This window comes from Dasypus novemcinctus, chromosome 3 (genome assembly GCF_030445035.2).
Source record: "Dasypus novemcinctus isolate mDasNov1 chromosome 3, mDasNov1.1.hap2, whole genome shotgun sequence".
NCBI classification, from domain to species: domain Eukaryota; kingdom Metazoa; phylum Chordata; class Mammalia; order Cingulata; family Dasypodidae; genus Dasypus; species Dasypus novemcinctus.
The window spans coordinates 123,068,666-123,090,662 of record NC_080675.1 but is presented as its reverse complement, the minus strand read 5'-3'; the positions used below and the strand labels follow the sequence as shown (position 1 = coordinate 123,090,662).

General features: G+C 38.8%; 1 protein-coding gene across 2 annotated transcripts in view; it reads left to right on the top strand.

Annotated features, from left to right (window-relative positions):
• Positions 1-21,997, top strand: part of TMOD2 (tropomodulin 2) — a 73,379-nt gene that overhangs the window by 12,986 nt on the left and 38,396 nt on the right. For both annotated transcript variants that reach the window (XM_058294190.2, XM_058294192.1), the window contains exons 4-6: positions 5,375-5,461; positions 7,799-7,929; positions 20,264-20,371. In XM_058294190.2, the coding sequence (XP_058150173.1) occupies positions 5,375-5,461; positions 7,799-7,929; positions 20,264-20,371 (326 nt within the window). The remainder of the gene's footprint in view (positions 1-5,374; positions 5,462-7,798; positions 7,930-20,263; positions 20,372-21,997) is intronic.

Here is a 21,997-nt window from a genome sequence, read left to right as displayed (position 1 = left end):
GATATTTGACTTTTATGGCCGAGATCTCATCATCCCCATAATGTTTAAGGATTCTAATTCCATCACAGCCCTCCCTACAGTTATATCTGAACTACAGAGAAGAGCAACCACAGAGCTCTTCAGGGAAAGTGGAGTTAGCCTTACAAATTTATTCCTCACAGTCCTAGTTAAAGGTGTGTCCTCTGGACATTCCTGGGGTGGGCGGGCAGCTCTCAAATGGTAAATCCATTCTAGCATTCCAATCTCTTTAAGCCTCTGAATTCCCTCTTCTACTGTATACCAGGGCAAATCTGGCATCTCAACCTCAGACATGCTAGGCAATCTTTTGACCCATATTTCAGTCAGCCACCCAAACAAACTGTTAGAGCCCTTTCTAACCCCTTGAGCTACAAGCCTCGAGTCCAGAATTTCCGCTTAGTGGGCCAATATTAATAAATGTAGCCTGATCCAACTGTGTATTCCTTACATCATTACTCATACCTGTAGTATCCATTCCCACACATAGTTTCCTGATTTCTGTCTGTATCGGTTGGAAAACTCATACAGTTCTATCAGAGTATAGCAGACTTAGCATGGATCACACTTTGTGTTTTGCCTTTAGGGGCTTGTTGTGATTTTATCTAGTAATCGGTTTTGAAGAGAAGAGGGGTGGTGGGGGTGGGTATGAAGATTAGAAATGCCTTGAAAGCTACTGACCTCAGGGCACTCCTTTGCATTTTTGTCTGGTAAAATAAAATTAATCTCTTCTGGCAGGGGTTGGAAGGCAGATTCCTCAGGATAGGGTTGAAGCTGAGCAGTACTGTGCTGGAGTTGGGCTGGTACCTGCCTCAGGGCTAGGAGGAGATCCTGACTCCCAGGGGCAGGCCGGAGGCTGGGTGATGCAAGGTTGACAAAGTGTGGTCTCCACAGGGCAGGCCATCACAGGTTTATCTGGCAAAGTCTCAGCAGAATTTAGGGTTCCAAAGTCCTTTCTGATGTTATCATCACCCGTATGTCTCCACCCCAATCCTCGGGGTTCTACTCCTTTCTAATCAATGCCTTCATTTTAATCACAGACATCTGCCAGGTTGGGATTTTAGCTTCCTTTGTAACTCAGCTACTTGTAAAATGAGAATCTGAGTCTGATTTTCAAATATCTCAAGCCTGTGTCTGTAGGAAACAAGATTTTCTTTCAGAGCACACATAGAAATGTTCACATCATTCATGCTGTGTTTAAGTTGCAAATTTGAAGCCTTTAGCTCATCTCTTTCTTTTGTACCTGTATCCAGAGTGTCTAGGAGGAGCTGGCCAACATCATTGCACCTTTTGACTCCACAAAACTGTGTTAAGGAGTAGGAAACACTCTCATCCAGATCCTTGCCTCTTAAAAGCATGGAAGTAGGGGAGTCCAGTGATGCTATTTTGGGTATCTCGATTGCCAACTCACGACATGGACTGTTAGTGGTCCCTTCATTATTGGAAAGGTTGTCATTAGTACCCTTGAGTCCTGTTAGAGTAGAGAGCCAATTGCAAATCTCCCAGAACCACTTCAGACATCCCATGTTTAAGACTCTGTTCCTCAGAACCACTCCTGGCACCAAGCTGTATGAGTCGGGGTTCTCTAGGGAAACAGAATCAACAGGACATATCTGTAAATAGTTATGAGATTTTATAAAATTCTCTCCTGTGACCATGGGCATGTCCCCACGTGGTTGATCATAGATGTAATCAGCCATATATACAGTAAACTCATTGATGACTAAAGTCCATAAATGTCCTTGTATTACAGTTAGCCCAGTGCTTGCTTGACCAAACAACTGGGCACAATTACCTGGCCGAGTTGACACATTAACCTATTAGAGAAAAACAGCACTCACTTCAACAGGGAGACTGATGATTGCAGGCAGAAAGTTTATTGGGAAGCTCTCCCAACGGAGGGGGTCTGAAGAATAGATTTAAGCCCCCTTTCCATGACTGGCAGAGGCAGTCTTGAATTTATACAGTACATCTATAGGCTGGAAAGTGATTAGTCAGTGGGAGGGGCTTGGGGCTTGGATGAAACCTGAGGGCCATTAGGGAACTGGATGGCTATGGGGTGGTGGTCTAGGGGAGTGAATTCTAGGGATGTGGTAGGGGTTGGTACCATGTGGCTCCTTTGTCTGTTCTTGTGAGGAAGTGAGCTGTATCTGAACACGTAGGCTCTGGATGGGGGGGCTGGTCTATGTCACAGGAATGCAAGTCACTGTTTGTTAACCATTGTAAAGCTTCTGATCAGTTCATCACTATAAACCTTGTAAGGGAGACACCTCTAACACTAACCATCACATCATCCTATGAAGCTCAAGACTTAAGGTGAGAAATCACAGAGAATAAACATGAAGGAGTGTTGAAAACTTAAAAAAGTAAAAGCTCTTTCTCCTTCAAAGGAGCTTCCACATTTGCCGCTTTATTACACTTGCAGTCACCAAATTGCCATGAAGTTCTTACTCTTCCCCACAGTCATTTCATTTCTGAAGCACACTAAGAGTTCCATTAGCATAACCGGGGAGCAGGAATAATTCACGGTCACATTCACCAGTAAGGTAACTCCATACTCAACCCAATATACTAGCTTTTTTCCTAGTGTTCTTAACGGCAACAAAATTATTATTATAATCTTAATTAATTACACATGAAGATAGAAAAAGCTCAAAAATACAAGAGAATACATAATGAAAAGTCTTTTTACCCCTATTACATAAACCCTCTCCCATTTTTTGTAGATCCTTCAAGAAAGATATTGTGCACTTACCAATACATTTCTGTGTTAATATCTCTTTTTTCCCCCAATGGGATGTTTGCTTTGACTTACCACAGGGTTATCAGGTCACTATAGGGATAGAATGCTTTTAAAAAACATTCTACAACATCTTCAAGAATTCTCACCTTTTTATTCCACTTGAAGAAACACAATGACAATACAAAACCAAACAAAACTTCCTTATTCTAATAGCATGCCATCATGTCAGGGACGTTTTTTATTCCCTCTGTTATATTCAGTCCTGGGAATGGTAGCTCAGTGGTTGAGTGCCTGCTTCAGTCCACATTTTTGTACCCCTCTCAGAAGTCACTGCAAGAGTTGAGGCACCTGCATGACATGGTGAGGAAGGGGCTCTGCAGTGACTGGCCACCTCAGCCCTGTGGTTAGTGGAAAGAGCCTGCTGTGATACTGCTCCCCCTGAGAGTCACCTCATGGTCTCTCCTGGAATGGCCAGCAGGGAGAATGCAGGGCTGGGCCTGAATTCCCAAGAAATGCCTTATAGAAGGAACAAGAATAACACTAATTATTTAGAAGATATTAAATTTAGGAATTCATAGAGTGAAGCCAAGGGAGAAATCCCAAAAGAAAACTGTCCTTGTGTACCCTGACTTGGCCTCCCTCCTGCATCAGGAGGTCCCTCGGAATCCAGCAGGAAGGCTGGCTGGGGGTGTGTGGCCTTGTTTGTTTGATATAGTTATGAATTCCAAAAATAGATACTGGATTATGTTTGTAAACTGGTCTGTACCTGGGCATGATTAAATTATGATTAGGGCTTTATTTGGGCCACTTCAGCAGGGTGTCACAGATAAAAGGCATGGCAAAGGACAGAGTTGGGAGTTTTGATGTTGGAGTTTCACTGTTGAAGTTTTGATGCTGAAGTCTTAAGCTGGAGCCCTGGGAAGTAAATTATGCTTTATGGCCTGGTAACTGTTAGCTTCTACCCCAAATAAACACCTTTATAAAAAAACAACTGATTTCTGGTATTTTCACCCATTTGGCTGACTAATACAGGGTGGTTGTCAGCATCTTCTCAGGGTGGATCTTTCAGGAAGGTTGAGAGCAGCCAAGAATGGATGCACCAATAGTCATTGCAGCTTAGGTAAGAAATAGTATCAGGGCACTAACTATGTTATTGTGGCAGAAAGTGAGATAATCCATCAAGGGAGCAGCAGGTGACCCCCAAGACAGACCCTCCAGAATGGCATGTGTTTTGGTGTGTTCACCACCATGCAGAGCCCAGTCCTCAGCTTTGCTAGTCTAGAGATTTGATCTTGTCAGTGTAAAGGAGCAGTCAGATGGAAGGGAAAGAGGCAGCGAGGACTGACTTCACTAGCCAGGTCCATAGGAGACAGATAAAACAAAGATTAAAACTTGGCAGTACGCCCCAAAATATAATTAGGAGGTTGCTTGGTAAATATGGGACAAAGCAAGAGGAGATGGTCCCAATGGCCTGAGTTTATCAATTAGGGCAATTCCAGAAATACTGACCAGTTCCTAATTTATTTATTACATAAGAGTTTGTAAAGCACTTTGAACAGTGCCTGACACATCAGAAGTCATTTGACCCTTGTAATAGGTAAAGTTATTATCCCTATTTTACCGATGAGAAAACTGAGCCTCAGAGGCATTTATTAACTTCCCAAGTCAAAGGTGTGTGACAGAGTCAGGATTCAAACTCGGGCAGAGTACTCACTGTCCGGATCTTAACTCCTGCCCTTGCAGACTCTAAATGATTGCCCCTTCTCCCCTGGTGCTGGCTGCCTCCAACACGTAGATAACAGTCAAGCTGCTGAGGACCACAGAGGCTCCCCTTTGCCACCTAGTATGGGTTCCCTTTCCAATGGGCCTTTGTCACCTGGAATTCCATCAGTACGGGGAATCTATGGGGGAGAGGGGGTCGGTGTCCTCGCAGCCAGCCCTACAAGCTCCACCAGTGTTGTTTCCTGCATGCTATGCTGCCTCCTGGTGCAACTTCCATGTAACACAGGAGGCTAAAAATCGCAGCATTCCCATCTTGCCTTATGTTTCTGATGTCTCGTCTTTTATTTCCCAGCCTGGGATGTTCTTGATTGGGAAAAGGACAACTCCTTTGGTTCTGGAGCAGTGGGAGAGATAGAGAGGCTTCCGTTGAAAAAGGCTCATGATCTTTCTGCTTTGTGCCTCTGGAAAAATAGATGCAGTAATCTAATCAATGTTAGGTCTTAAAAAGTCCTTAGACTCAGTCCCATCCTCTCATTTTACAGATGAGAAAACTGACAGGTTGATTCCATTTAACTAGGAGGTCTAAGAAGGTTTTCTATAATTTAGGGACAATTAAATGACCATTGTTCCTCAGCTCCTAAATGATTTCACTTATATAGATATAAAAAGATAGGTGAGGACTGCTGATGATCTTAGAGGGTTGTTGTTGTTGTTGTTTTTTAAATAAGCTTATGTAATACTATACATGTACCATATAGTTTGAAAGAAAAAGGGTGATCTGGAATGTTATTTTATGATATAAAGGGTTGTTCTTGAAGGGCAAATAAAGAATGTGGAATTCCTAACATGCTTTCCTAAACTTAATGTTCATTCACTGATTGCTTTTGTTTTTAGCCGTTCTTGGAGTACACAATATGCTCAACAATCCTAAATTTGATGAAGAAACGACCAGCACTAAAAGTGGCAAAGGGCCTGTAAGAAGTAAGTTGGTGTGGAATTTGTGGTTTTGTGAAACTTCTGAGTCTTCAGGTTTTGCTAGTAGGAGAATGTCTATTGACGGGGCCTCCCGGGGAATCCAGATCTCTGCTTAGCAGCTTGAGGGTGGATTTTGTCAGTTCACCAAGGGTCATTGGGCACTGAGCAATCAAACCCGAATAGAGTAGCTGAGAATGGGAGCTCTGTCTGGCAGAATAATTAGTAGCAGTTATTTCCCCAAAGCACACACTCTTGGTAGGTCTGTTCACTCAGATAAAATTGCTCATGAAAAGGTTACATAGTCAAAATAGAATTCAAATGGGTAGACTTACAAGTTCCTAAGGATGTTTTAATCAATTATGGTAACATGAATAAGTTCCCTTCTCTATTCTAGTGACTTTTTGTCTCAATAATGGATCTTAGTCTTGCCCCCAGTAAGCATGGTTAGCATACTGGCACAGATTTAACTGATATTAAAGTTCCTTATTGCTATCTTCTATGTCAGCATTTCCTGGGGGAAATGGATAGTTAGCTAGACTCTCTTATTCACTCATTCATCAGCCATTTATTAAATGCCTAGCATGTGTCAGGAATGTTCCAGACTTAGGTACAAAGATAAAAGATCGTACTTATTCAAAAGTAACTTATTGGGGAGCAGGTGTAGCTCAGTGGCTGAGTGCCTGCTTCACATGTATGCGATCCCGGGTTCAATCCCCAGTACCTCCTAAGAAAATAATAAAATGAAAAAATTTAAAAGTAACATCAGTTGGTGGTAGGGACAGACCAATAATCAGATAATTTTGATACAGTGTGATCCAGATGCTATGAGAACAGACAGATCACAGTTTTTCTTAGATTAATTATATTTTTATTCTCTTTGGAGACTTGGAAGATGCTTTGTAGTCTCAGCAGCATATTTATGAACTATCATTTTAAGAGGGTAATTTATCCAGATGAAGATCAATATTCTTTTATTTTTTTTCCATTCTGGTTTCATATGCATTTATACACTCATAGTAGTATATATTCATGATAGAAAAGTCAAATAGTCCCTATTTCTGTCCAGTCCTGGTTATTATAATTTTTGTAGTTTTTGCTCTTTTGACAGATGAAAAATGTTCATCCCTTTTAGTGTCAATATCAAAGATTAACATTCTGACTGTTAATATATTTTGTATTAACAGTCTGGTAATCTTCTGAATTTGTATACTTATACATGTCATTAATTTTTTTTAAAATCATGGCTCTTTTCTCTTATCAGTACATTTAGATTTACCCTATTCTTTTAATAAATACATAGTATTTTATATGCTTATGCTATAATTTAATAATTTTTCTCACTGATGGACATTTTATTTATTATTTTTTACTATCAAAAGCAGTATGTAAACATCCCTGAATATCTGTATTTATGTATTAATACTGTTTTTCCTTCAGGTTGACTTCTAGATATAGAATTGCTGACCGTAGTATGTTCACATTTTAAATTTTGATGGATAGTGTCAAATTACTCTCCCAAAAATTTTAACCAATTTATATTCTCACCAAAAATATATAAGGATGCTTTTTTCCCCATGTTTGCCAACACTGAAAGTTACCTCTTTTCATATTTTTTTGCTAATTGAATGAGGAAGGGTAGTATCTTATTGTTTTATTTTGGAGTTTAACTAGTTTTGTATACCTTTTGATCAAAGAGACAGAGTCTTATGATCCTTTTATTCATTTTTAACTGTTTTGTCTCTTAATTAATTTGAAAGTACTCCTTGTGTATTGGGATTCCTTTTGTATGGGATCTATATTGCAAACATTTTTCCTTAACTGCTTTTGAGAATTCTTCCATTCTTCTTTTCCTTCCTTTTCTCCTACCATACTTTCCTTAAAACTAAAGCTCCAAAATGAAAATCTGAGGAGAGTGGGGTATGACGGAGACCAGAAGGGTATTGAGGTTTGGGTAATGAAGAGATTCATTATAGTTTCTTTTTTACATCTCAAATTTTGTGCGTATCTGGATGTTATCATCAGAATAAGGCCTGTATGGAGCAATAATAACTGCCTGTAGATATTCTGTCTGGAGTTGGAGTTTGCTATCGATCCTGCTACACTTTTGGCTCCATGCAGTGTCAGCCACTGAGACTTCTCATTACAGCTCAGAAAAATCAGCCTTCCAGACTGTAACTTATAGGCGTTCTACTCACTTGCTCAGTGGAGAATAAAGCTTACTATCATTGACATTAGAGTATTGTCATCAAAGCATATAGAAGAAATGTCATTTTGGAGGAAGTCATCTCTGATTTTGATTGGAGAGTGCTTACTTGTTCTTTTTAAACTTAAAACCTGCTTTAGATGTGGTCAAAGGGGAAAAGGTCAAGCCAATATTTGAGGAACCACCTAATCCCACAAATGTGGAAGTAAGTCTTCAGCAGATGAAAGCCAATGATCCCAACCTGCAAGAAGTCAACCTCAACAACATTAAGGTATTTCATTATGATTGTGATTGTTGTCAGTCAGTTGATTTATCATTAGGTCAGAAAACTGAATGGAAATGACTGATTACCAACTTTCATTTAGATCTGTGCCTACTTATAATCCTTGGGAGTCACTGCTTTTGAGGCACAATGTTCTGGTCAAGAGAAGAAGTGGGTTAAAAAGAGTGATTTCTAAAATTCTTTGAAAAGAATCACAATATTCTTATTAAACATTCATTAATGAGTAACAAATTACTACAAAACTTAGTGCCTTAAAACAATAAACATTTATTATCTCACACAGTTTCTGGGGTTCAAGAATCTGATTGCAGCTTACCTGGGTAGTTCTTCCTCAGGGTCTCTCATGAGACCACAGTCAAGCTATCAGCCAGGGCTGCAGTCATCAAAGGCTTGACTGGGGCAGGAGAATCCACTTTCCAAGATGGCACCCTCACATGGCTCTTTGCAAGAGGCCTCAGCTCCTCACCTCATAGGCCTCTCCACAGGGCTGCCTAAGTGTCCTCACATCATGATAGAGTGAGTGATCACAGAGAGAAAGAGAGAAAGCAGGAAGCCACAATGCTTTTTACAGTCTAGTCACACACCATTGCACCCACCTTATTCTTTTCATTAGATGCAAGCTACCAAGTTCTCACCATTCTCAAAAGAATGCAGTTAGGTTCCACATCTTGAAGGGAAGAATATCAAATAATGTGTGAATAGTTTAAAATTACCACGCATAGTGAGAACTTGATATACCTCTCTGTAGGTGATTTTCTTGAGTTATGCTCTTCTTGACATGAGCAGTCAGGATAACTTAGCAGTAAAGGGATAATATAAGTCTTGAAGAAATGGAAACTCACTCTAAGCTTGGGATCTCAGGCCACAGAGCAGCCATTTCCTGTCAGTCTAGGAGGCCTGGGGTTGTCTTCCTAGGTCTGGACATATTTGGGGCATCTGCTGTGGTCCATAGAGCAAGGGTCTATGTTGGCAAAATCCGCCTTTTTGAGAAAATTCCCAAAGAGGCCAAGAGGTGTCCTAGAGAAACAAGGTAGCCAGAAATGTTGAAGCAACAGGGGGAAAATTTTTGTGTTCCCTCTTATGAGGGGAGGGAAGAAAATTTGATGGGGAAATGAAATTTTTGGCAACACTTAATTTTAGTGTGTTTGGCTTGTTTAGGGCATTGTTTCTTATGGAGAGCTATAAGGCACTGAATTAACCTCTATATGATGTCTCCAGTTAAATAAATGTTCTTATGTACATTATTGATTCCCTCTGATAATCTTAAGTAGTGGTGAGGACAAATATGTTTACTGCCCTATCTTGTATATAAGGAATCTTTGGCACAGAAAAGGTAAGAAACTTGCTTCAAATGTCAGAGTTACTACATGGTAGAGCTGGGACTCAAACCTAGGTATCAAATCCTTTCCTTTTTCTATTATATCCTAAAATGATCATGCTATACAAATTAAAGTTAAGTATTACTTCTTCATATAATAATTACAAATTGAATTATTGAGTGTTCTCATTGAATTCTCCTTAATAGTTTCAATTTTTGGAAAAACAAGCTGTTGAACTTTAAGGGAACTGCAGTCTATAGTACTTTAGTTTTTGCCAGGTTTTGAGTAACACTATGAGACTAGAAAAAAACTTCGACATTATGAAATCATGAAAATAATTATATTTTTTGAACTTAGTATCTTACAGAGTATAGCAGTTTGATATGGTTATGAATTCCAAAAATAGATATTTGTTTATGTTTGTGATCTGGTCTGTACCTGGGCATGATTGAGTTATGATTAGAGCTTTGATTGGACCATGTCATTAGGGTGTTGAATCCCTGCTCTTTGGTGGGTGGGAACTCACAGATAAAAGGCATGGCAAAGGACAGAGTTGAGGGTTACTTAATGTTGGAGTTGAGTTTTGATGTTGGAGTTTGATGCTGAAGTCTTAGGCTGGTGCCCCAGGGAGTAAGCTCATAGAGGAAAGAGAAGCAAGCCTAAGAAGAAAGGAACCTTGAACCCAGAGAGAAACAAGATCCTGGAAGGGAGGAACCCAGGAAGCCAGAGCCCTCACAGATGTTGGCAGCCATCTTGCTCTTGTGAAAATAGACTTTGGTGAGGGATGTAACTTTTGCTTCATGGCCTGGTATCTGTAAGCTCCTACCCCAAATAAATACCCTTTATAAAAACTAACCAATTTCTGGTATTTTGCATCAGCACCCCTTTGGCTGACTAAGACACAGAATTAAGCAGAGATAGGAAAGACTCATTTTCAGTAATAGGAGCTGAGGAAGAAAATACCCTGCAGATTTTTGTCCAACCAATGTCAATCATCCTTTAGATCTTTATGATCAAGTGGTTTTTTTTCTGCTTTGATACTTTATTCTACCAGATATCTCTAGACGAAGACAAGCTTGTCCACCATTTTACATATTAGTTTATTTCTTTATTTACTCTGTTTTCACAAAGCCAATTTTTTTTGGCCTGCTGGAAAAAATTGGATGATTCTGAAGCATATGAGAAACAAAAAGACCCAGAGGCTGTCCATCTCCATTCCGGAGTGATCCAGGCATGCATTCCTGGGCAAATGCCTGAAGATGTTCACAGTCTTTTTAGGGCCAAGTCAGAGGTCCCACTTGTGTAAACAAGTGCGCTGGCAGGACTGTTATTACTTACACTTCATCGTTTGCTTCACTCCAGGGGGTGAGAGCATTTCCACAGCAATTAGCACCAAGTTTTGTGCATAGTCGGCACTCAATAATCTCTTTTCTTTAGTTTAGGGTCTAAGTGATTTACAGCAGCTCAAACTGAAAGATAGCAGCCTTTCCCCCAGTCTTAATAAAGGCTTTTATTTTCTTTCCTTTATGCTCATAAGCAAAAAGACTCAAATTCTCAAGAATTATTTTTGTATAGGAGCATTTAGAAAAGGGTGTCTAATACAAATTAATAATTACTAAGAAAATGACTTTGATATAGGGACTTTTGTGGTTGACTGCCAAAGTTACCCATATAAAGTATACTATTCCTTATATATACTCCTTAAATCCGCAAATCTTATTTCTCTTTTGTTTGTTTGGGATTTTTTTTTTTCTTTCTCTTCTTTCTTTCCTTTTTTTTTGGTCTCAACTCTTGATGAGCTTCTGTGTGGTTTTGTTTTTAAAGAAATTCTTTAAGGAGTTTTTTCTTGAGAATTTGGTTTTTTAAATTTGTTTATCTTGTTTACATTGTTATCGACTCCTTCTTGTAGAGTCAAATTATCAGAATGGTTGAGGATAGAAAAAGAACAGCTCAGCATCCATGCTCATAAACAATGCTCCACCTACTCACAACTTATGGCAAAGTTACTGCACAAAAGTCACTATTAGAAAATAAGAGTAGCAAATGGGGAGACCAGGAACTCCTCACACAAGACAACCTGAGGCAGAAGAAAAGATGCAAGGGCAGAAGAAATTGTGCACCAGGATCAATGTTTCTTCAAGGAATTTTTATTTCACCCTTTTAAATTTACTACAGAGTAAATATCACTATTTTATTTTTCACCTTGTTTTCTTTTTACTGTTTTCTGAAGACAATAGTATCCAGTACCAGTAGCTCCTACATTTCTTATTTCTTTGTCTGTTATGAAGATTTATTATGAAGATCTTCCACGCATAGCTTCATAATGTTATTATGAGATTAAGAGGAGAGTATAAACTACAGGATACATATTTTATTACAAAATCATTTGGCTGTTTTGCCAGTTTGCCAATACTGTTTTCATGTGATTTGTCTTGTCAATTCGTGTGTTCTGTAGGACTTCACAGAGTTTAAACTCATACATCTGCTCTGTTGGTTGATACTTCTCAGTACAGATTCCATTATCTTCATATTCTGACTCTAAAAAACTTGCTCTTCATAAGTGTATGGAGATTAAACAACACACTCTTAAATAATCAGTGCATCAAAGAAGAAGTTATGAGAGAAATCAGAGAATATCTTAAGAAAAACAAAAACAAGAACACAACATATCAGAACCTATGGGGTGTAGCGAAGCCAATGCTGAGAAGGTATTTCATAGGGCTCAATACTTACACTAAGAAAGAAGAAAGAGCTTCAGAAATGCTAAACATGCAAATAAGCATTAAAAAAAAAAAGAAAGCAAGCACTAAAATCAATGACCTAATTATATAGCTGGAGAAACTAGAAAAAGAAACAGCTAATGATTCCCAAAGCAAGCAGAAGGAATGAAATAACAAAGATCAGAGCTGAAATAAACTGAGAAACAAACAATAGATAGAGTTAACAAAACCAAAAGTTGGTTCTCCAGGAAGATTAACAAAATTGGCAAAGCCTTAGCTAGACTGACAAAGAAAAAGATAAGATGCAAATAAACAAAATCAGAAATGAAAACAGGTACATCACTACTGACTCCTCAGAAATAAAAAAGATCATAAGAGGATACTATGAACAACTTAACGCCAGTAAACTAGACAATGTAGATGAAGTGGAAAATTCTTAGAAACATGCAAACAACCTACACTGACCCTAGAAGACATAGAAGACTTCAACAAAACAATCACAGCTAAAGAGATTGAAACAGTCCTCAAACAACTCCCCAAAATGAAAAGCCCAGGACCAGATGGCTTCACAGGTGAATTCTACCAAGCACTCAAAGAAAATCTGATACCAATCTTACTCAAACTCTTCCAAAAAATCAAACGAGAAGAAATGGTGCCAAACTCATCCTATGAAGCCAACATCACCCTAATGCCAAAGCCAGATAAAGATATTATGAAAAAAACAAAATTATAGACACATTTCCCTAATGAATATGTCTGCAAAAATCCTCAGGAAAATACTTGCTAATCAAATCCAACAAAACATTAAAAGAATTATTCCTCATGTTCAAATGGTTTTATATCAGGAATCAAGGATTTCTTGAAACACAAGAAAATCAATCAATGTAATACACCACATTAATAAAGAAGAAAAATCACACCATCATCTCAATTGACACAGAAAAGGCATTTGACAAAATACTGCATACTTTCTTGATAAAAATACTCCAAAAGACAGGAATTAAAGGAAACTTTCTTAACATGATAAAGGACATAGAGTCATACCTGGTACTCGATGGCTTTGAAACTAATCAAATTTGGTACTCAGTGCATTTTGACATGAAAATTATGTTCCAGTACTTGTTTGTTTGGCACTTGATGGGCAAGCTAGAGCTCTTCAGTGTTGGTTACCTCATGACTCAGTACTCTTTCTAGCTGAAACAAAGGGTCACATGTTAGTCACATGGTAACTCTTGTCCTGTGCACATCCCACTGCAGTCTTATCTTAGCTTCTGTGGTCATTTTATTTATTTTTGCTTTTTTGCCGTCATTATGGGTCCTAAGAAAATGAGTACTGGTAGCTCTGAGCAGAAAAGAAAATTATTTCATACCACCATTGAGCAAAAAAAGAAATAATAGGTAATATGAGAGCAGTAGTCACATTACTGATCTTGCTGGGGAATACAGTATGCCTTGAACAACTGTCTCCACCATTATTAAGAAAAAAGAAGTGATAAAAAAAAGGCTGATGTTGTGAAAGGAGTTAAAGCAGTAACAAAGCAGATCTTCCCAAACACTTGAGGAAGTTGAAAAACTGTTATTAATTTGGGTAAATGAGAAGCAGTTAGTGGGCAACAGTGTATTGGAAGCTATGATATGTGAAAAAGCAAAAGTGTTGCATGCCAATCTTTTGAAAAACCAACTGGAACTGAGCAACAAGAATGATGAAGTTTTTAAGGACAGCCATGGCTAGTTTGATAATTTTAAAAAGAGGACCGGCATCCATAGTGTCTTAGGCATAGTGAGGCAGCAAGTGCTAATTAAAAGGCTGCTGAGGAAAGCAGATTTGGCTTAACGGATAGAGCACCCACCTACCACATGGGAGGTCCAGGGTTCAAACCCAGGGCCTCCTGGCCCATGCGCAGTGCTGATACACGCAAGGAGTGCCATGCCATGCAGGGGTGTCTACTGCGTAGGGGAGCCCCATGCACAAGGAGTGTGCCCCGTAAGGAGAGCTGCCCAGTGTGAAAAAAGTGCAGCCTGCTCAGGAGTGGCGCCCCACACATGGAGAGCTGACGCAGCAAGATGACGCAACAAAAAGAGACACAGATTCCTAGTGCCACTGACAAGAATACAAGCAGATACAGAAGAACACACAGTGAATGGACACAGAGAGCAGACAACTGGGGAGTGGGGCAGGAAAGGGGCTAGAAATAAATAAAAAATAAATAAATAATTTGTCATGAATTTCAAGACTACATAGAGGCTGAGGATTTTATTCCCCACCAGGTTTTTAATGGTGATCAGACTGGAGTTTTTGGGGGGGAAAAATGCCAAGTAGAACCTATATCACAAAAGAGAAGCCATTACCAGCCAGAATTTGTGGCCAGAAGCTGTGACTCAGAAAGAATTTGAAGGGTTTCAGGCTGACCCTAAGCCTTCAGGTACAGAGGATACAGCTGTGCAGAATATTGTACCTTTGGACCATTCCACAGGTCTGGAGGTCGATGCTGCTGGTGTTGAGGAGTGAGTGGAGGAACATTGTAAAGAGCTCAGCCCTGAGCAGCTATGCAACTACAGAAGGAGCAGCAACAAGAGGTGGCTGAAGAAATTTCTTCAGGTGAGGGGGAGATAAAGAAGGACGTTCCCAGTTCCTTGATGAAAGAAATGAGTGCAAAATGGGCAGAAGTTCAAAACTTTGTGAAGGACCATCCGGACAAAGCTCTGACAAGCAGAAATGTGAATTTATTGAAAAACCAAACAATGTCACACTTTTGAGGAATTCTGAAAAGAAGACAGAAGCAGTCTTCATTGGATAAATTTTTAGTGAAGGTGACAAAGAATGTGTCATAGCCTGCAGTGCAAGTTGAAAAAAGGCAGAAAAGAGAAAGAACACCTGAAATGCAAGTGCCTGGTGCTCTATTGAGGGGGATTCTCCTTCCAAGCAACACTCTGTGTAACCTCTCCTCCTCACCACTCTCCTCTCACCATCCCATTAGGCCACAGACTCTTCTCCATATAGGTAGAGAAGTTTTTATTTTAAGTATTGATTTTTAGATTTATTTCTCATGTAAAGTAATGATATGCAGCCCTATCTTTTTACGTATTGCCTTAAAAATGTACATTGTCTTTGGATTGGAATGCATTAAATTTATTTACTTTATTCCTTATGGCAAAAGTTTCTTTGGTACTCATCATTTTGATACTTGTCGCACCTCCCAGAACCAATTAACAATGAGTAATTGGTTTATATATAGGTACCACTATATATGAATAATCCACACCTAACATTGTACTCAATGGTGAAAGGCTGAAAGCTTTCCCATTGAGATTGAGAACAAGACAAGAATGCCCTGTGTCACCACTCTTGTTCAATAGTGCTAAGGGTTCTAACTGAAGCGATCAGACAAGAAAAAGAAAAGGCATCCAAATTGGAAAGGAAGAAGTAAAACATTATTTGCAAATGAAATGATCTTATACCTAGAAAGTCCCAAAAAATCAACAACAAAGCTACTAGAGCTAAAAAATGAGCTCAGCCGAGTGGCAGGATACAAGATTAATATGCAAAAATCAGTAGTGCTTCTATGCACTAGTAATGAGCAATGAGCAGAAAAAAAATTCCATCTACAATAGTGACTAGAAGAATCAAATATTTAGAAATAAACTTAAAAAAGGACATAAAGCACTTGTATTCAGAAAATTGCATTGCTAAAGTAAGTTGAAGAAGACCTAAATAAATGGAAGAACATTTGGTGTTCATGAATTAGAAAACTCAGTATCATTAACATGAAGCGATGAAGAGACACAACAAAGAAACACAATGAAAGGCACAACACGTGGGGAGCAGAGGTGGCTCAAGGGATTGGGTGCCTCCTTCCCACTGGGAGGTCCTGGGTTTGGCTCCTGGTGCCTCCTAAAAAGAAGACAAGCACACAATGAACAGGCACAGAGCAGACAGTGAGCAGACACAACAATGGTGGGGGAGGAGAAATATTTTGAAAAATATATACATAGAACCTAGCAATTCCACTTTCTAGATACCAGGAGAAATAAAAGCATATGTAAAAACAAAACAAAACAAAACAGGGCAAAAGACTTAGACATTCTCCCAAGAAGAATTACAAATGGCCAAAAAGGGGAAGCAGACATGGCTCAACTGATAGAGCATCCATCTACCATATGGAGGGTCCAGGGTTTGATCCCCAGGGCCTCCTGACCTGTGTGGTAAACTGGCCCATGCACAGTGCTGCAGCCGCATGCAATGAGTGCTGTGCCACGCAGGGGTGTCCCCACATAGGGGTTCCCCACATGCAAGGAGTGCGCCCTGCAAGGAAAGCTGCCCCACATGATGATAAAAGCACAGCCTGCCCAGGAGTGGTGCCGCACACGTGGAGAGCTGACACAGCAAGATGATGCAACAAAGAGATGCAGTTTCCCAGTGCCACAGGATAATGCAAGCGGATGTAGAAGAACACACAGCAAATGGACACAGAGAGCAGACAACGGCGGGGGGGGGGGGGGGCGGGAAGGGGAGAGGAATAAATCTTTAAAAAAAAAAAAAGGCCAAAAAGCACTTGAAAAAATGCTCAATATCATTAGCTATTAGGGAAATGCAAATCAACCCTACAGTGAGTGAGATATCACCTCATACTTCATAGAATGGCCATTACTAAGTAAAAAACAAAAACAAAACAATAAGTGCTGGAGAGGATGTGGGAAATAGGGACACTCCTTCATTGTTCGTGGGAATGTAGAATGGTGCAGCCTCTGTGGAAGACAATTTGGCAGTTCCTCAGGAATGTAAATATAGAACTGCCATATGATCCAGCAATTCCTCTACTAGGAATATACCCAGAAAAACTGAAAACAGACATCTGCACACAGATGCTCATAGCAGCGTTAGTCAGAATTCCAAAAGATGGAAACAACCCAAGTGTCTATCACCTGATGAATGGATAAACAAAATGTGGGATACATATATGATGGAATACTATGCTGCTGTAAGAAGAAATGAAATTGGGACACTTATGATGACATGGATGAACCTTGAAGACATTATGCTAAGTAAGGTAAGCCAGACCCAAAAGGATAAATATCGTATAGTAATATGAATTAAATATGAAGAATAAACATATGGAGTTAAAACCGAGAGCAGGGGTTCTTAACCAGGGGTCGATGAGCTTGAATTGAAATTCAAAAAAAAAATATTCTTGTGGGGATGTGTTGATGTGGGCGTGATATATTTATTAAATAATGTGTAGTATAGTGTGGACTTAGGGGTCTGTGGTTTTTATCTGACTGGCAAAGGGGTCTGTGGAACAAAAAAGGTTAAAAACCCCTGACCTAGAGTAAAGATTACTAGGAGAACAGGAGGAGGGCTGAGAAGAGGTACAGATGCTTAATGTACGTAAAATTTTTAATTAGGTAGACTGTAAAAGTGTGAAAATGGATAGAGTTGATGGTAACACATTATAGTGAGTATAACACAGCTAGTTTATAAATGGGATTGTGGCTGAAAGGGGGGTAGTCTAGGGATATAAATGTCAATTGAAAGAAAGAGAATAATCTAGGGCCTAAATAACATAGTGAACCTGGAGGTGGAGGAGTATCATGGTTAATAGTTCAAATACAAGAATGTTCTTCCATAAACTAGAACAAATGTACATCATTATTACAAGTTGGTAAGAATATGGAGATGCATGGGAAAATACAATTAATGTAATTTATGGAGTATAGTTAACAGCAATATTGTAATATTCTTGCATCAGTGTCAAAGGAGGTACTGTGCTAATAATAGCGGGGTATGAAAAAATATGCCAAATGTACACTATAAACCATAGTTAGAGGTTAACAGTCTGATGACGTTCTTTCATAATCTGTCACAAATGTTCCACAACAATGTAAGGAGTTTGTAGAGGGGTGTTGTATGGGAATTCTGCACATTATGCACGATTGTTTTGTAACTTCACAACTTCTCTAATAAAAAATATTTTATTTTTGTAAAAAATGATGGTTTTATTATCCTCCCAGTACCTGCCAGTGTATATTTTTGAATTATCGAGAGTGGTGTTCCAGAAAAATTTATTATAATTTCAGGAATAGGTTATTATTTCTAAATCCTTAAGTGTCATCTTGTTGACAAATTAAATAATTGAAGTTTCAAAAACCCCAATATCTAGCCACTTCTAATATTTGTTGATTTTGTTCATTTGCATTGATGTTATTATAGTCAGTCACATTCCAGGAAAGTTATCATGATAAGAAAAAAAATCCCAACATTTCACATCTAAAAACTCATTGTCCCCAATTTTTCTTGACAAAGGTGATTGAGGAAAGAAGAAAATAAAGCTTTTTGGAAACAAGTTGATAATTTTTCTGGTAAATTCTAATATAATTTTGAATTTATATTTCTAAACAGTTTGGAAGTTGGTTGTTTAGAATTCTAAAAACATTTTTCCCCAATGAAAAATGTGAAGTTTATTAAGTTGAATTGAGTTTTGAGGCTGGCCCAGAGTATTTAGAACTATACATTGACGATGAAAAACGAAGCAGAAGCATTGAACTGGCCGTAGCATTTTATTCCTGAGTGATAGTCAAAGTATTTAACAATCATTATGGCTTGGGCACTGACCAGTCAGCATGTGCCCGGCAAGAGGGATGGACCAGGTCCGGAATCCCCTGCCTTGGCGGGCGCTGACTTAGCTAGCAGCTGGATCGTGGGAGGTCTCGGGTCCAGGGAGCGGCTAGGCAGCAAGGGGTAATCCCTGAATTGCAGGGCGCGTTTGGGGAGGGCTCAGGGTAGTGCTGTTTTTACTAAATGCCATGGAAATATTTTACTGTTTTAATAGCCAGTACAGTGTATAGTTGCTGAATACATATAGTCCTGGCTGTATTTGTCTTGGGTTCTCATTCCTGGGGGGGAAGTAAATTTAATCAGAGGATGAGGAAGATAAAGAGTTTGAGAAGGCCTAAGTGCTGCCTCTGCCCTGCTTTCCCATGATTTTCCCGGTCACAATTAGATGTTCACCTCTTTGGGGCTTCAGATGCACTTTGTACACTGTTTGGTGACTTATACAGCTAGGTATTAGAGCTGCTCGTGGCTTTATTCCCCTGGATGTAAAATCTTGGAGGGTAGAGGTTGTGTCTTCCCAGACACTAGCACAGGACCTTGCTCACGGCAGGTGTGTAATGTTGATTTACAGGGTTTTCTGAATGAGACTCGTGAGCATTTACAGACCTTTAGAGGCTCATGGCACTGCGCCTTCATGGCTAATTTCAGTCCGAATGGACAGTTTTCCTTTTCCCTGATGAAAAGGTATGGCTCTTAGGTTTATCGGCAACAATTAGGTCAAATTTTGGTTCACATATGGAAATATGGAAGGAGAAACAGGATTATAGAATGCAGGAAGAAAGGGAAGGAAAAAGATTCTCCTTAGATAAAAAGGCTCTGTGTGTGTTTGTACAAACATTGCCTGAGGTTTGTTTTTTTATTATTGGGCTAATTCTTGACATCTAATAACTTTTATCAATTATCCACTGTATGCTATATCTGTTGCTAAATACTTGGCATTATTTCATTTAGGTTAAATTGCCCAGAGCTAGCCAGTAGTGGGGTCAGAACTCATGTCCACATCTACCTGCCACCATATTCCCTCTCTCCCAGTGGTCAGTACTGTGCTAAGTGCTGTAGAAGAGGGAGTATAAAGATGAGTAAGATTCATTTAGAGGCTGTACTCTAAGCAGCTATTAGAATAAAAGCACTAAACAAATGATAACATGCTGCAGTGAGCCCCCAGATGTTAGAGAATTGTGGGTAAAGAAAATTTTAAAGCTACCTGGGAGAGTCATTAACCACAGCAATATTTCAGCTGGGTCTTGAGAGATGAGTATGAATTAATTAGAAAAAAGGGCAAAGGAAATTCCAGGCAAATGGAACAGTATATCTAAATGTATGGAGGAGAGAAAGCACAGTATATTAAAATAATGGCAAACAGGTCAGTCTGGCTAGGATTTAGAGAATGAAAGAGAAAAAGAAGGAAGCATTGGGTGCACATTTCTTGGTTAGGGAAAGAAGAAAGACTGCCAGACAGTAACATTGTATTCTGCTCACTATTGAACACTAGAAGGTGCTATTGACTTGGGATAACTTGGTTGCCAGAGGCTTAGTGATGTATGTCTTTTTGGGGGAGACAGTATGTAACTAGTCATTTAAAGCTATAAGGTTTTTTAAAGCTGTGGGTCCTTAACTTAGAGTGGGGACACTGCAGAATGGTTGATCAATTATCCGTGCCTTTCCTCTCTTAGAACATTCCAATTCCAACCCTGAAGGAATTTGCAAAGTCCCTGGAGACCAACACTCATGTAAAGAAGTTCAGCCTGGCTGCAACCCGCAGCAATGACCCTGTGGCAATTGTGAGTAAAATTCTTAGAAATGCAACATGAAAATATGTAATTCATTAGAAACCATTTTTAATTTGTTTTATCATTTAACAGTTTTAGATCTGGTAAATTTATTTTCTACACAGTTAATAAATCACATTAATTCTAATGAGAGTAAAATTTCAGAACTCAATTGTCAGGTACTTCAAATTAACTAGAATTTTATATGCTCTACACCTTTAGGAGGAAAAAACAAGATCAGATTAGGTATTTAGTTACGTAAATATTCAGGTTTTCTTCTGCACTTAGTGTAAGTTTTCTAAATCCTTTCCACTTACAGTAACATTTATCACAGTAGTTATTATAATGATGCTGAAGTCGTAAAGCAACTTAACACATATAAAAATATTAAATTATATTTCATTTTAATCTTTGAAATCAATAAGTTTCAAACAACTAAATTTTGGAATATTTTTTGTTTGACACTCTGTTAACCAGAATATGAAAAGAATAACCAACAAAGAGCCCTATTTCTTTTATGCACTTTAGATAACTCAGCTAAAGAGGGAAGCTCCTTGACTCAAATACTACTACTGTCACAATCACCATCAACATTATTTCTTCTATTATGGGTAATATTTATTGAGCAATTAGTAAATACCAGCACTAATCTCTGTGCTTTACATACATCTCTCCTAGTCCTCACTATAATGCTATGAGGTAGGTACTATGGGTTCTAATTAGTACTAATAAGAGGTATTGTTAGTTCCCACTTTTACAAATAAGCAAACTGATAGCTCAGCTCAGAGAGGTTAAGTAACCTGCCCAAGGTGGCAGAGTGAAGATTCATCACAATTTCTTTCTGGTTCCACACAGTCAGGAAGCTTAACCATCAGGCTATGCTACATCCACATACACTGCCTTGCTGTCATGCATTTGCTGAAATTTGTCACATACTGGGAGCCTGGGCATCTCCTGTTATTATACAGCATCTAATGCTCACTTAGGCCTTGAATCAAACTAGAAAAACAAAAGTTGTCTTGATGCTGTGATTTAAGTAATACATCTATTGGAAAATCAAAAATTGTGCTAAAAATAGACCACATGAAAGTAATGACTACCTATCACTGTGCCTGGCACAGAATAGATGTTTGAAAGTCCTTGTTGAATGAATAAATAGGCCCTCCAACCTCTCAGCCATAGAGAATATTTCCACGGTGATAACAGCATATTTGAAATAAGCACTTAGAAAAGGGACTAAGCCACAAAACTGATGTTTTCACCAGAAATTTATTATATCATCTAAATTTGTAGGTTGAAAGTAGTTTTGACCTTAAAAATCTATCTTTAAGGTAGAAAAATAGCAGAACTAGATCATATAAGAGGTGAAGTTAGCATTTTAAGGATTCTTATATGTATATGATTTTTTATTAACTCTCCACTTCAGATTTGTTTTCAATAAAACAAAAGTACAAAACATTTTGTATGTAAATAAATAAAGGAGTGAGTAAAGAAATGGTTTGTCACTTACATGTAATATATTCTTTAGAGTAAAACCATAAGGGGTGGGGATAGATTATAGTTCATCGTTAACTCTACTGGTAAATGATCGAACGCCTACTCCAGGCCAAATAGATAACTTGATAAGTACACTGAACA